The sequence below is a fragment of the Benincasa hispida genome, chromosome 2, assembly GCF_027475165.1.
Source record: "Benincasa hispida cultivar pf3 chromosome 2, pf3_genome.v1.1, whole genome shotgun sequence".
NCBI lineage: Eukaryota > Viridiplantae > Streptophyta > Magnoliopsida > Cucurbitales > Cucurbitaceae > Benincasa > Benincasa hispida.
This window is the reverse complement of record NC_143479.1, coordinates 32,917,102-32,933,957: the sequence shown is the minus strand read 5'-3', so window position 1 is coordinate 32,933,957 and position 16,856 is coordinate 32,917,102. Positions and strand designations below refer to the sequence as shown.

At 39.8% G+C, this 16,856-nt stretch overlaps 1 protein-coding gene across 5 annotated transcripts in view; it reads left to right on the top strand.

Moving 5' to 3' along the window:
• Window positions 1-16,856, top strand: part of LOC120069549 (exportin-4 protein) — a 53,797-nt gene that overhangs the window by 13,917 nt on the left and 23,024 nt on the right. For all 5 annotated transcript variants that reach the window (XR_016527723.1, XM_090310789.1, XM_090310788.1 and 2 more), the window contains one exon: window positions 13,337-13,410. Coding sequence is in view for 4 of the 5 variants with exons in the window: in XM_090310789.1 (XP_090166915.1) it covers window positions 13,337-13,410 (74 nt within the window). In the remaining variant the exon portion in view is untranslated. The remainder of the gene's footprint in view (window positions 1-13,336; window positions 13,411-16,856) is intronic.

Here is a 16,856-nt window from a genome sequence, read left to right as displayed (position 1 = left end):
CCAATTTTGGACTCAATAGTTTCCGTTCCCCAACTTCATTCCAACATATCGGGGTCATGCATGGTCTGCCATACAATGCTTCGTACGAAGCATGCCTATGCTCGAGTGATAACTGTTGTTAATGCAAACTCGACCAATGGCAGTTGTGCATCCCAACTTCCTTTAAACTGCAGAACACATGTTCTCAACATGTCTTCCAATATCTGTATTGTCCGCTCTGATTGACCATCCGTTTGTAGATGAAAACCCGTGCTAAAATGTAGCTTGGTGCCCAAAGTCTTCTGCAAACTAGGCCAGAACTTCGAGGTAAACCTCGGATCCCGATCTGATACTATTGACATTGGAGTTTCGAACTGGCTAGTTATCTTGTCCACGTATATCTTGGAGCTTCCTGGATGCATGGCATAAGCTGAAATGTGCGCCTCCTCTAGTATGGCCTACTTGAGCTGCAACACATTCGACACACACAATCTACCTTCCTTTAATAAAGCACCATCTGCTCTTACTTGGAAATCGGTTCTCAGTCCTTTACCTGCCTCTTCTGCCATCTTCTGGAGGTCAGATCCTTCAACTGTTCGCGTACAATTTCATCCATTAAGGTGGGGCGTACCTGAAATGAGGCTAAAAATCCTCCTGTTTGTTTGACTGCTAGAGTCGCTCTCGAATTCCCGAATTCTTGGATCAACGTTTCTCTTACTGAATAAATAGTAGCTTTAGACCCTGTCAACTTCCTGCTTAAGGCATCAGTCACTACATTGGCCTTACCAGGGTGATATTCAATCGAACAGTCATAGTCTTTGATCAGTTGGATCCATCTTCTTTGCCTCAAGTTTAGCTTCTTCTGCTCGAAAATGTACTTTAAACTCTTATGATCAGTAAAAATACGGCAACGTTCCCCAAACAAATAATGCCTCCAGAGCTTTAAGGCTAGGACAATTGCTGCTAACTCCAAGTCATGAGTGGGATAGTTACATTCATGCTTCTTTAGCTGTCGAGAAGCATAAGCTACCACCTTCCCTTTCTGCATTAACACACAACCTAGTCCCTGCTGGGAAGCATCACAGTAAATTACAAACTCTCGCTTGGAGTGGGTAGCGTAAGTATGGGTGCTGAAACTAGCCTTTGCTTCAACTCCTGGAAACTCCATTCACAATCCGACGTCCATTCAAATTTTACATCCTTCCTGGTCAGATTCGTTAATGGGAGGGCTATCTTCGAGAAACCCTCCACAAAGCGCCTATAGTAACCTGCTAGGCCCTGCTACGTACCTCAAACACATTGGTTGGTCTTTCCCTATTTGCTATGGCTTCCGTCTTTTGAGGTCTACACTAACTCCAGCTGCAAAAACTACATCCCCTAAAAATGATACCTGATCTAGCCAGAAGTCACACTTGCTGAATTTGGCGTACAACTACTTTTCTCCCAGTGTCCGCAATACCATTCTCAGATGGTTAGCATGATCCTCCTTATTACCTGAATCTACCTGGATATCATCAATAAAGACTATGACAAATTGGTCTAGATAAGGGTGGAATATCCTGTTCATCAAGTCCATAAACACAGCAAGAGCATTTGTTAGGTCAAATGGCATCATCAGAAACTCAAAATGGCCGTACCGGGTTCTGAATGCAATGTTAGGGACATTCGTCTCTTTCACTTTTAGCTGATGGTACCTCGATCTCAGATCTACCTTCGAAAATACTGCAGCTCCCTTCAACTGATCAAAGAGATCATCAATACGTGGTAACGGATATTTGTTCTTGATCGTTACCTTATTTAGTTGCCTATAATCGATACACAGTCTGAAAGAATCATCTTTCTTCTTAACAAATAGAACTGGAGTTCCCCAGGGCGATACGTTGGGTCTAACATAACCCTTATAAACCAATTCTTGTAATGCACCTTCAGTTCCTTTAATTCAGCAGGCGCCATTCTATATGGAGCTTGCGATATAGGGGTCGTGCCTGGAATTAGGTCAATGGTGAATTCTACCTCCCTATCAGGTGGCAAGCTTGATAACTCTTCAAGGAATACGTCCAGAAACTCCTGAACTACTGGTACGTCTTTCGGTTTCAACTTTTCATCCTGGGAAATCACTACATGAGCCAGATAGGCTTCACATCCTTTTCCCATCAACTTCCTAGCGTTTACGGCTGAAATAAGACTACCTTAAGTTAACCCCCCTGCAACCCACAAGAACTACTTCCTGCTTACCTAGTTTCCTGAAGGCTACCTCCCTTGTATAACAATCAACAATAGCATAATACTTACCCAGAAAATCCATTCCCAGAATTGCGTCAAACTCTGCAAGTCTAAGGGAATTAAGTCGATATAGAAATCTTGGCCTTCAATCAACACATCATGACTATAATAATCACTTACTACTACATCTCCCATAGGAGTAGAGATATACAAATCCTTTGACATACCCCCAGGCAACCTATCTAAATTTGATGCAAACATGCCAGATACAAAGGAATATGTGGCACCAGGATCAAATAAAACATAAGCAGACTGTTTACATAATGTCACATTACCAATCACTACATTTGGAGCTTCTGCGGCTTCCTAGTGCGTAACTACATACACATACCCCTGCTGCTGAGGTCGATCTGCTACACTCTTCAGCTTTGCACCACTTGATCCTTCTCCTCTGTTCCCAGCACCTCTCGGCTGGTTAACAGTCTGAGACGTCACCTGCTACATTGCCTGTGACCCTCGGGTTAACTGGGGGAATTCCTTCTTGAAATGTCCTGCTTGCCCACATTGGAAGCAAACACCACTCTCGTTGTAGCATACCCCAACGTGCCTCTTACCACAGTTTTGGCATATGGGCTTCCGGTCCGTGCTGGCGACTGACTCACCAGAACACGCTACACCTGGCCCACTAGCTGCACTAGTCGAGGGTTAAGATCTCCTCCTTCTAGCCTTCTGCCAATCCACGCCTCTGGACTTACCCATACTTGACTAGCCTGCAACTGGGGTTTGGAATTCTGTGTCTCTCGGCCCCACAGACATAACTCGGTCCTTCTGTAGTTGTTCATCATCTGCCAAACTCCGCTCAACCCGAATAGCGGTCTCCACTAGCTGGTTAAAGTCCAGCTAGTTAGCTGTAGAAGTTACTGGAGTTCTAATCTGCTTCCTCAATCCATTCTCGAACCTTCTACACTGGTCCTTTTCTTCTGTTATAATTGGAAGAACGTATTGTGATAGCTCAGTGAACTTCTGTTCATACACTGCCACTGTCAAAGTTCCTTGAACCAACCTAAAGAACTCATCTCTTTTCGCCTCTCGAAAAGAACTAGGATAGTATTTGTCTTCAAAAGCCTTCCTAAACTTAGGCCAGAACAAAGCATTTGAACTATTCCGCCTAGCAGATACCACCTTCCACCATTTCTCAGCTCCTTTCTGCAAAAGGAATACAGCTAAACCGACCTTGCGGTCTTCTGGACAGCCCATCACATTGAAACATTTCTCTATTTAGTCCAATCATACTTCCGCCTCTGAGCGGTCAGCAGTTCCCTCAAAGGCCACAACACCTAGGGCTCTAAGCCTCTCAATGCCATACTTCTTTTCTGGGTTGGCCTGTATTGAACTTACGGTGGCCGCTAACCTTTGGCCAATTTTGTCAAACACCCTATCCTCTAGTTGAGGATCTACTCTCGCCTGAGGTGTACTCGACTCTCCCTCAGGAGTCGCCTCTTGATTCACAGGTTCTCTGGTCTTTCTTTTATTCACCCCTGAGTTCCTCCTAACCTCAGGTTCACGGTTGGTTGGGTCAGTATTCCTATCCACCGCCTGATTGCTTCACCTGTCACTTTGTCTCGACATCTTTACCTAAATAATAGTACACATATTAGGGACTCATACCACTGGGACTGGGACTTGGACATATGCATGAACTCTCTCTCATTCCCAATACCTTATGCTCTGATACCAACTTGTCACACCCCTCCCAGTCTACCCTCTAAAACCGAAAGGAGATATAACGGTAGCAGTTACTGACCTACTTGCCAGCACTTACTACCTAACTTAAGTAAAACCTGCTTAAAAACCTTGATATGCAAAATACGACTTAGCAGTAAAATAACCATGACTTTAACCAGCAAGCAACTTAAATACAATTCAGAAACAACGAAACATATGTCCAACAAAACAACGCAAGAACGAAACATGGGTCCCAAAATAAAATCCACAAGTCCCCAACTTCTCTCGAACATGTGTACATCAAAACAAGCTTAACCTAAGCTTCCTCCTTCCTAATCGAACTTTGAGTGGCAAACAACAATGGGTTCAACTGCGAGGAATCTGACCGCTACCTGGGAAAAAGGAAAACATTTGAAAACAGTGAGTTGGTTGCCCAGTGAGTGACTCATAGAAAAACAGTTCGTCTCAAGCCTTTCAAACATATATTATTTTAAACATATAAATATGCTGGAAATAATCTCAAGCAACTTACGTAGTATCATACATTAATCATAACATCATAATCGAATATACTATTAAACCTTAGTTGAGAACGAGCGTTCATAACTCAAGCTCTCAACGTCCATTCATGGTCGTGAGACCCATACTTCGGTCCCATTATAATGACTGTGGCTAGGAGACCCATACTTCAGCCTCTCATACAGAACTACCTATGTGCACTTGGAGTATACTAAGTACCGTCCACATCTAGGTACTTCCTCGGATACCTTCTATACTTTCGGCATTCAGTTTATTAGAATCGTAATATTCATAGAAGGTTTGAGCACAATAAGTTTTAGGAATAGCACTTACCTAGCTTTCACCATAAGAGCATTATCACAATTCAACACGCATGCTTCACAATTTATAAACCTTTAGTTTTGCAATACTTAAGCATTCAATCTTGACATGTGCTAGAATTAGTAAAACTTATTTAAATAGCTTAAAACATCATGCTTAAGGAAATGCCATGAAATCTTTAAAATCATAAGTATAGACTTTAGTTGCTTGGAAAACCCATAAACCTTAGCATGAAATTCATTTGGAATGCATGCTCCTTTTATATATTTTTTTTTGAAGACATTTAGTCACTCACGGGTCTTTAGGCTTGTTTTTCCTAGGCTTGGTAGGCTTCCCCAATGGACGTCGCTCCTATACATAAGAATAAGAATTTTAGTTACTGCTTTGGTCTCCCTTTTGAGACTACTCTTTTTAAATCAAGCTTACACTTAGCAAGAAATTGCTTGTTCGTCCACAAATTCCAGATTCAACAACTCGAAAACCAGAACTCATTTTAAGAAAATTCCTTTTTCAAACATGCTTAGAATCTTGTTAACAATGTTACCTCCAAATTTTAGTGTAAAACTCCTTGTGGTTTGACCTGGGCCTTTAAATCTTTTCGATGGCCCTAAACCGCAACTCCCTGCTTAATCAAAGATCCTAGGTTTAACTTCCAAAATATGCAACTCAAACCCCAGACCTTATCTTGCAAAAGTTCCTTCTACAAACTTGCTTGAAATGGTGATTTACCTTAATGGGAAGAACTCAATCCTCGATGGAAGAAGAGTCATTCCTTGATGGAATTTTGATGGTTCTCTACTGAATACTTGATGGGAAGAACTTGATGCTCGATGGGATACTCGGTGCTCAATGGCTTGCTCAATACATGATCCTTTCTCGATCGATCATACTCAACTCTCAACCTTTCCTCGATCGTTCAGACTCGATGCTTGACCTTTCCTCGATCGCTTATACTCGACACTCGACCCTTCCTCGATTGCAAATACTCGATGCTCGGCAGCATCTACTTGATGCTTGCCTTATGCTTACTCAATACTCAGCCACCACTCATCAAGACTAACACTTAGCCATAATTTCTTTTTGCAAGACTAGTTTAATAAGTATCTGAGAGCCAAGTTTCCCATACTTAGACATTTTCCTTCTTCAAAACTTATCCTTTACCCAAATCGCACAATTCCAATCTAAATTGAATATTTAACCCCAGTACTTTACTAAACTCAATCAATAAATGTTGAAAATAGGGTTATTAACCTAGGGGCGTTTATGTAATTGTGTAGACCCCTAGAGTTTTCTACTGTCTATTTATACAGTGTGTCCCTGTGTATTCAGTGTATCAGATTTAAAAGAATAAGAAAGAGTCTTTATATCATGGTTTTTCTCCCTATACTAGGGTTTCCACGTAATCTTGTTCTTCTCTTCCTTATTCTTTATTTTTAACATGGTATTAGAGCAAGATGACGAAACTCTAGCCGTTATGGAAGAGAATCAACCCCAATCTTCTTCTGCTGATGGGTCTTCGAGTTTTGACATGAAAATGGCTATCTGAGCAGCTGTAAAAGAGTGTTTTCAGGCTGCCCTACCGGAGTTACTTTCTACTGTCCAGTTGCAGTCATCGGAGAGTTGCCCACATCAGATCGTGCCAATTGGGCTTCTCCATGCAGAAACGAGCCGAACTTGGGAGTCACAGGTGGATCGTTCGGTCGCAATAGGAGTTGGCCGAGAAGAGCAGATGAACAATGATCTGGGAAGAATCGACCAACAGGTGGAGTGTCCGGTCGCGATCGGTGCTGGCCGCAAAGAACAGACGACCTACGACTTGGGGAGAGTCGACCACGATCTGGGTAGAATCGGCAACCTTGGACTTGAAGAACAAGCTCATCGGTCCGATCTGAGTAGAATCGGTACCGGTCTGGAGCAAACTGGGTCGTTCCGGGTTGAACAAGGGCAGATCTGGTCATTCCGGGTTGAATAAGGGCAGACCCGCGATGGGCAGAACCGACCCTTCAACATCCGCTCTGATCCGGTGGGTTTTGCACCGGCCAACCCTTCCACGACAAGGCCTTCGCTGCTGCAAGGAATGACTTCGGGGGCGGTGAACGAGCTGGATATCTTGAACAGCCCAGCCGACTAGCACCGTTTCCAGCCGCTTGTAGTTCAACCCATTACCCAGACGATGTGAGACAACGGTTGGCTTACCTACAACAACAGATTTCTGATTTGGATACAATGTTCGGTGCAAATCCTCAACCGGTTTATTCATAAAATCGGGTAAACTCGTTACCTATTGTGCCTAATGTTTCCTACTTATCTAGTTCGATGGGTAATTCTGTAGGATTTATCGTAGGGGAAAAATTAAATGGCCAGAATTATTTCTCATAGTCCCAATCAATCCGAATGGCCTTGGAAGGGCGTCACAAGTTTGGATATTTGATAGGGGAAATTCCAAAGCCAGCCCCAGGTGATCCACAAGAACGAATTTGGAAAGGAGAAGATTCATTGTTACGTTCTGTTTTGGTAAATAGTATGGAACCCCAGATAGGAAGACCATTGCTATATGCTGCAACTGCCAAGGATATCTGGGAGGCAGTGCAAGATCTATACTCTAAAAGACAGAATGCCTCTTGGCTATACACTCCACAAACAGGTCCATGAATGCAAACAAGGGTCCATGGATGTTACTTCTTATTTTAACAAACTATTAATGCTGTGGCAGGAGATGGACTTGTGTAGAGAGATTGTCTGGAACTGTCTACAGGATGGGGCCCAATACTTGAAGATTGAGGAGGCAAATCATGTTTATGTGTTCTTGGCTGGATTAAACTCTAAATTTGATGGTGTCCATAGTCGGATATTGGACCAACGCCCTACTCCTTCACTCAGAGAAGTCTGCTCTGAAATACGGCTGGAAGAGGATCGGTCGTGTGCCATGAATAATCCCATTCCTACTACTGACGCAGCCGCCTTCGTCGCCAAGTCGTCCGGTGCTGATGGTGATAAAAAACCCCCACCTGTTTGTGAACATTGTAAGAAGCTTTGGCATACAAAGGACACCAGTGTTGGAAATTACACGAAAAGCCCCTAAACAGCAGGCGACGACAGTCTCATGACAAATCTAATACTAGTCGTGTCCTGGTAAGTGACTCAGTAGATGAACAAACTCAGAAGCAATCTTCTGGTGACAGTAAGCACAACTTGAGTACGGTTGGGATGTGTGCGATTGCACAGTCAGGTAATTTCCCTTCTTTTGGCCCGATTAGTATAAATGGTAAAAAACCATGGATTGTGGATTCAGGGGCCACCAATCATCTTACGAGTTTCTCAGAGTTATTTATGTCATATAACCCAAGTGTTGGTAATGAGCGTATTCGAATTGCAGACGGGTCTTTTGCCCTTGTTGCGGGAAAAGGCAATATCTCTCCGTTTAATGGTTTAATTCTACGTGATACCTTACATGTGCCTAAAATATCGTATAATTTGTTATCTGTCAATAAAATAACAAGAGATTTGAAGTGTAAGGCGATTTTCTCACCAGATTCCGTTTTGTTTCAGGATCTGAAATCGGGGATGACGATTGGCACTACCCGGCACGATAAGGGACTATACTTCCTTTCTAACGAAGCTTCCTCTAGGAATGATCACCAACTGGGTTTATGTCTTTAAATTTCTCTGTTTCTGAACATGATGTTATGTTATGGCATTTCCGCTTAGGACATCCGAATTTTCAATATATGAAGTATTTATTTGCTCATTTATTTCGCAATGTTAGTACTTCTTCTTTTATTGTGATGTGTGTATTCGTGCCAAGCAACATCGTGTTTCTTTCCGTTCTTAGCCTTACAAACCCTCGAGTCCATTTTCTCTTGTTCATAGTGATGTATGGGGTCCCTCACCGGTTACTACTTCCACTGGAAAACGATGGTTTGTCACATTTATAGATGATCACACCCGCCTCACCTGGATTTTCCTTCTTACTGACAAATCTGAAGTATCCTTTGTTTTCCAATAGTTTTATACAACTGTCGAAACTCAATTTAAAACAAAGATTGGGATTTTAAGAAGTGATAATGGGCAAGAATGTTTTAATACCTCCTTCAACGATTTCCTTGTTTCTAAGGGTATTGTCCACCAGAGCTCGTGTGCTTACACTCTGCAACAAAATGGAGTAGCTGAGTGTAAAAACGGCATCTGGTTGAAGTAGCCCGGTCTCTTATGTTATCTGCTACTCTTCCGTCATACCTCTGGGGAGATGCAGTTCTCACTGCTGCCCACCTCATTAATCGGATGCCCTCTCGTATCCTTAATCTTCCTACTCCTTTAGAATTGTTTAAAGTGTCCTTTCCAACTACTCGATTGATCTCTGATGTTTCTCTTCAGGTTTTTGGTTGTGTTGCTTTTGTTCACTCCCATGGTCCAAACCGCACGAAATTTACTCCTCGTGCTCAGAAGTGTGTCTTTGTTGGATATCCACTCCATCAACGTGGATATAAGTGCTATCACCCGTCGTCTCGGAAATACTATGTCTCCATGGATGTCACCTTTCTTGAGGATCAGTCGTTTTTTCCTGTTAGTCATCTTCAGGGGGAGAACATAAATGAAGAGACTAACTAGTCATCTTATGCTATTCCTTTAGAGTCAGCATCCATTCAAACCTTGTCTAACCCTAGTTCTGAGCATGATAGTCTGGTCCTTCCTACCAATCAAGTTCCTTGGAAAACTTACTACTGGAAGAATCTCAGGAAGGAAGCAGTGTCACCTGTTGAACCAGAACTGCTGGCTCCAGTGTAGGAGTCAGACCTGCCACCAGGTCCAGGTACGTATATTCCTGAAATTAATGATGTTGATATATGTATGGAGATTGATGAAGGCAGGCAAGACAAGGGAGAAGGTAGCAGTAATACTAAAAGAGTGACAGAAGGGGAAACTGCAGAGGATGAAATGATTGAAACTGCAAAGGATGAAGTCGATCATGGTGAGGAGCCTGGAGAGGTGAAAGAACGTGATGCATCACTTGATCTTCCTATAGCTCTGAGGAAAGGTACTCGTTCATGTACTAAATACCCTATGCATAGTTACATGACATATAGTAATCTGGCATTCGAGTTCAAAGCATTCACTACTAGTTTGGACACTGAGGTGGTTCTAGATGACATAAGTGTTGCAATGAAAAAACCAGAATAGCGGTCTGTTGTTATGGAAGAAATAAGAGCTCTTGAAAAGAATAGAACCTGGGAACCGGTGACTTTGCCTAAAGGGCACAAGACAATTGGATGTAAATGGGTGTTTACTATAAAGTACAAGTCAGATGGGACGATTGACCGGTACAAGTCTAGACTCGTTGCAAGAGGCTTTACTCAAACCTATGGAGTAGATTATTTCGAAACTTTTTCACCTGTGGCTGAACTTAACACGATCCGAGTGCTCTTGTCAGTTGTTGTGAATAAAGATTGGCCTCTACACCAACTTGATGTTAAAAATGCATTTTTGAATGGGGAACTTGAGGAGGAAGTCTATAAGTCCCCCTCCCGGGTTCAAGAGTCAATTAAAAAAAAAGGTGTGTAGATTGAGGAAGTCACTATATGGATTAAAACAGTCTCCAAGGGCCTGGTTTGACAGGTTCACAACTTTTGTGAAAGCACAGGGGTATGTTCTGATCACACTCTTTTTATAAAAAGATCAACATCAAGGAAGATAACTGTTCTTATTGTCTACGTTGATGACATTGTTTATCTGGGGATGATGATGTAGAGGTCAAGAGGCTAAAAACAGAGATGGCCAGAGAGTTTGAAATTAAAGACCTCGGGAAGCTAAGATACTTTCTGGGAATGGAAGTGGCTCACTCAAAAGAAGGTATATCAGTTTCTCAACGAAAATATACTCTGGACTTGCTAAAAGAAACAGGTATGACTGGGTGTAAACCTGTTGACACACCAGTAGAATACAATGCGAAACTCGGTGATAAAAATGATAGAATTCCTGTTAATAAAGAAAGGTATCAGCGGTTAGTCGGGAAGTTTATATACTTGTCTCACACAAGACCTGATATTTCTTATGCAGTAAGTGCTGTGAGTCAGTTTATGCAAGCTCCTTGTGAGGATCATATGACAGCAGTTGAACATATTCTTCGGTATCTAAAAGGAACTCCTGGTAAAGGCCTAATGTTCAGGAAAACTGATAAACGATCTGTTGTGAAGCCTACACTGATTCTGACTGGGCAGGGTCTGTTGTTGATAGAAAATCGATGTCTGGGTATTGTATGTTTGTTTGGGGAAATCTAGTCACCTAGAGAAGTAAGAAACAAGGAGTTGTTGCTAGAAGTAGTGCTGAGGCTAAGTATCGGGCCATGAGTCTAGGGATTTGTGAAGAAATCTGGTTGAAGAAAGTATTATCAGATCTCCAGCAAGATAATGAACTTCCGATGAAATTTTTTTGTGATAATAAAGCTGCCATCAATATTGCAAACAACCCAGTTCAACATGACAGAACTAAACACGTGGAGATAGACAGACACTACATTAAGGAGAGGTTGGATAGTGGAAACATATGCATCCCTTATATTCCTTCAAACCAACAAGTTGCTGATGTACTTACAAAAGGGTTACTGAGACAAAATTTTAATTATTGTGTAAGCAAGTTGGGCCTTGTCGATATTTATGCTCGAACTTGAGGGGGAGTGTTGAAAATAGGGTTATTAACTTAGGGGCGTTTATGTAATTGTGTAGACCCCTAGGGTTTTCTACTATCTATTTATACAGTGTGTCTCTGTGTATTCAGTGTATCAGATTTAAAAGAATAAAAGTCTTTATATCGTGGTTTTTCTCCCTGTACTAGGGTTTTCACGTAATCTTCTTGTTCTTCTCTTCCCTATTCTTTATTTTTAACAATAAACATAATTAAAAAGGGAAAGTAAGGTTCAGGTTTTACAGTTGCATACATCTTTTCCAAACCTTTATGCTTTGTCTCAAAAGAAGCTATAGTCATTAATTTGTGGAATAGGACGAATGGTGGGTGGAATCTCCGTTTTCGGAGACATCTTAATGATTTGGAAACTGAAGAATGGGCAACACTCTCTTAAACAATCACCACCTATCAGCCCCTCCAAACAGAAGACAAATGGTTATGGAAGTTGAGGTATGTCAGCAATGGGTTATCTTCTACAGGTTCATTCAATGGAATTTGGTCCGACCACTATTCCAAAAAGATTAAATTCTTCCTTTGGGAGCTATCACACAGGGCAGTCCTCATACACGGCAAGCTTCAACGCCGTAACCCTTCACTTGCGTTGTCTCCCAGCCGTTGCTTTCTTTGCAAAAAGGACAATGAATAAGTCATTTATTCATGTTCTGTGCTTTTTCAATGGCCTTTTGGAACCACATTCTTCTTGCTTTGGAAACCAACCATTTCCTTTCCCTTGTTCCTGATGGGAAGAAAAGGTCTTCTATGGAAACATATTGTTAGAGCATTCCTTTGGTCGGTCTAGCTCGAACGGAACAACCGCCTCTTCAACAACAAATCTCAACATTTCGACCTCTTTTTTAACATTGCTATCTTGGTGTAAATTATCCAAGCATTTCAATTGTTATAGTTAACTCTTTTGACCAATTGGAGATGTCTTTTGTAACTCCTTTGGTTGTGGGGTTTCTTTCCCCTCTCTTTTGTAATTTCATTCATCAATGAAATTTCTCTTATTAAAAAAAAAAAAAGAAAAGAAAAGAAAAAGGGAAAACTTTGACCCACGTTTCATCAAATCCCCTTGGAGTCCCAAGGAAATTGGATGGTCTTTGTGGAGTCGTTTGGTAAATCAAGAGGCCTTTTAATTGGATAGTCCTTTGTTAACTTTCTTTATTCTTAAAGTGTATGTTTGACTCGTTACAAGAAGATTTGTTGGGTAACCAATGGCCATGCTCCGAATTCACATGGAAAGAAGTTTCTTGTGGCCTGATTTGATGTCTCTGTCAATTTATTGTGTTGAATTTTGGTGCATTGGAGTTGTTTTTTATTTTACTTGTTGGGTTAGAAAGTGTTCTCCAATTAGTAACTGATGTCTTTGTCAGATCATTAGAATTCTGATTGTTTACGGAGTTCTTTATCCAGTAAATGAGTGGCTTTTCATCAAGATCGTTGAAGTTGGAGCTTAGATCCTTCTAAAAAATTTACTTTTCAAGCATTTGGCTTCTTTTGTATCTTTGGATAACTGATAAGCTTGTTTATAAGGACTTGTGGAAATCCAAATACCCTAGACGAGTAAGTATTCTCATAGGGATTATGCTTTATGGGTCGTCGAACTGCTCCTCCATCCTTCAAAAGAAGGTTCCCTCTCATTGCTTTTCACCTACTACTTGTTCTCTTTGCTTGGCCAATAACGAAAGCCTTCAACCTCTTTTTTTAGTGCTATTTTTTATTGTATTTGCCTGTACTAGTTGTAGTTGCTTTTATTTTGCTTTATTTTTGTTTTATTGTATCATGAGCACTAATCTCTTTCTATTTTATCAATAGAAAGTCTTGTTTCATTTAAAAAAATATGAATAATGGTTCCTTGAAGATTAACTTGCTTATGCTATGTTAAACCTAGGTTCCAAATGCTATACAGTCCCAGTTTACTGATGTGATGGAAGCGGATAAACATCCTGTTGTTGCACTATCAAGGTAATATTTTTTCTATTGTTGAAAGATCTATTAATATTATTATTATTATTATATGCCCATATATTCTTTCACTTTTCTCATTGAAAGCTTGGTTTCGTATAAAAAACCATTATTTTAATCTTGTGATGGAAGTTTACTATTTTTTTCAATATACCTATTTGCGACCTGTTTATTTATTTATTTTTTTTTGGTGGTATTTAGCTGAAGTTTGATGTAAGAAGAATAGGAGTTAATTAGGTAATTAGGTAATATCCTAGGTTAATTCCCTTTTTACCCATACTTATAATAAAACTCTACAAATAGGAACATTCCGCTCTTGTATGAAACACATTTTCATTTTAATAAAAAATTCACAATCTTGGTTCTTGGAGGATTACTTTTTGAGGCTACTTAGGCTACATCAATTTGGTATCAGAGCAGCCGTCTGGGCTAAGCTGACTGCCGCCAGTGGAAGATCAGGAAACTCTTGGTGATGCCAATCACAAGAGGGAGCTTTGTGAGTTGTGCTCGTTGCCAAACAACACACATCTAATTGGGGGAACCCTTAAAATTCCAAGAAAGAAAGAAGAAACCAAAGATTTTTTAAGATTTTGCAAGAATGGACTATTACAGATCAAAGAAGCCGTCCAAGAAAAAAAACCTGGTTGGTATAGGCAAGAAAATCAATTTTACTTCAAAAACCAATGCTGGAATTCTGACTCAAGTGATTCAGAAGAAGAATTCTAACATACTAATTTTGCTCGTACTCGATTTTCTTAAAGAACCTATCATTATCCACATTGGAAATTTGGTTCTAGTGATTTTCGTAACTTCGATGGTGTTTCTAAGGTAGTTTGGGACATATTAAGAAGACGACAATATTGGAAAAGGGTTCAACAATCCAATCAAACCCATTTTCCAAAATATCGACGTAAAGATTGAGAGTCAGATGAATTAAAGAATCATCAAGAATCATCAAGAATGATCAAGAATGGATGTTTACGGCTCCCAAGAAGAACGTTCAAGACATGAAATTATTCTTTTGGTTATGAAACACGATCAAAAAAGGTTGATTCAAGAAAATCAATGGATGAGTTCTATACACTAAGAGATTGAAACGTATCCAAGAATCCAACAAAAGACTACTTTGATCCGGTAGCATTGGAGGAAATAAAGAAAACAACATAAGAAGTCCAATATTCATTAGGAAAAATGACTCAATATTTGCAAGAGTTCAAGAACAAATTGATTTCATATACAGTAGAAAAAACAAAGGAATCGTGATTGGAAATTTTCAAATAGAAAATCTTGAAGATAAATTTGAGAAAAATCTTGTTGAGACCCATGTAACTGATGGAGGTGATTTGGCAAAAATCACGGGAACGAAGTACAAGATAAAAAAGAAGAATTTAAAAATGTTAATTTGGAAGTAGTCTCGAGTGAAGAAGAAAAATCCAACGAAGAAGATGGCAAAGAGGTATCGAACATCGAAACCTAAATGTCAAGGTGGAAATAAAAAAAAAATTAACCAAGAACGACTCACTGGTTGCGTTGGAAATCGTTTAGCACAATGTCAAAAAACTTGAAGCAAAAGTTGTGTGATTCTTGAAAGGTTCTCTTTGGAAATTAATTCTTTTGTGATTGATTGGTCCTATGATTACAATTTTGAATGAGCGGAAACTTCTTTTCTGGGTTTATGGCCGATGGAGAAGTTCATATTTTGGTGGCAATATTGGATTTTTTGTCTCGGATTTATTTCTTTAATCGGAATAATTTTGTTCAAAATGTAGGAGGTTGGTTTGGCCATATGCCATTGAATGAGTTCATTTTACTTCTTGATTGTTTCATTTTTTCTTTTTAACTGAAGGACGATTTTTCTTTTGGGAGGGTAGAATGATATAAGAAAAATAGGGGTTAATTGGGTAATTTGGCAATATTCTTGGTTAATTCCCTTTTTATCCCCCACTTGTAATAAAACTTTATATATAGGAATATTCCCCTCTTGTATGAAACACATTATCATTTTAATAAAAGATCCACAATCTTGGTTCTTGGAGGATTATTCCTTTAGGCTACTTAGGTTACATTAAAGTTCTTCCAGGAAAACCATAAAAAAATATTTTTTGGGTGGAATGACTTGTTATGTAAATTCATAGAAAGATTGATTTTTACGTGGTTTCAAAGAACGAAATGTTTGTAGAGAGGGTGGTTAGGAGTGAGGAGCGAAGATTTTTAGTAAAATTTCTGGGGTGGGACTTTTGGAAAGTGCAACCCTCTCGAAAGACTATGTTATATAGTAACTTCTTGGATATTGCAATATAATTCGATCTTTTAGTGTTCGTTGTATTTTTTGTTGTTCTTGTAAAGTGGTAATCTAACAAAACATAGAAAAGTTGGAGGAGAAAGGAGCCTAGTGAGGTTTTTGGTCTGGTTGGTTTTTTAGTAAGACTTTTATTTTGTATCTTGTAGTTTAAGCATTAGTTTCTTTTCACAACTTCGATGAAAAGAGTGTTTCCATTTCAAGAAATTGACCTGTATGGAATTATCAGATGGTGGTCTTGGGATGGGAAATCTGGAAAACAGAAACTTGGCATTGCTTTTTAAATGGAATTGGCGGTTTATGAAGGAGCCTGATGCATTTTGGCGCAAAATTGGACAAAGTATACATGGTGTTGATACCTATCATTGGCATACAACTGGAAAATTTGGATCGAGTATGCAGACCATGAATTAATATTTCAAAAATCTCGAACAATTTCAATAAATATGCAGCTTACCTTTTGGGAAATGGCCTGATGATTTCTTTCTGGAGTGATCCTTGGTGCATGGATCGACCTTTCAAGGTAACATTTCCTCTTATTTTTTGGGTTGCCTCCACCCCAAATGATAATGTGCTCACTGGGATACAACCACCGACATAGAATTTACTCTTCCGTCAACCTCTAAAAGAATAGATTTCAGAATTCCAGCAGCTGTTAAGCAATTTGGAAGGGAAAACATTATCCGAATTGGTGAAGACTAAAGAGTCTTGGAGAAATCTTGGAAGAATCTTGGAGCTGAAGCTTTTATTCATTGATTAAAATGAGTGACCCTTTAAATAGGTCCAAAGGGAAAGGACCTATACACACCTAATTAACTAACTAACCTAACCTCCTTTAAATAGACCCAAAGGAGAAGGGTTTTGTCACACCTATTCTAAAATTAAAACTGAATTTAAAAAGAGAATACAATCTGTCATTTTACAAGAAATATCCAAAATACCCTTTTTTACAAAAAAAAATGTCCAAAATACCTTTAATATCCCTATATCAACTCGGGCCCCTTTGAATTAAAACTCGTCCTCGAGTTTTAAGTTGAAAGCTTTAACTCATTGAGGTTGGATAAAGGAAGATGTCTACAACATTGAAAGTATTAAAGAGGGGTAAAATTGGTTGTAAAGGAGTCTCATGATTAGCTGGCAAGAATAA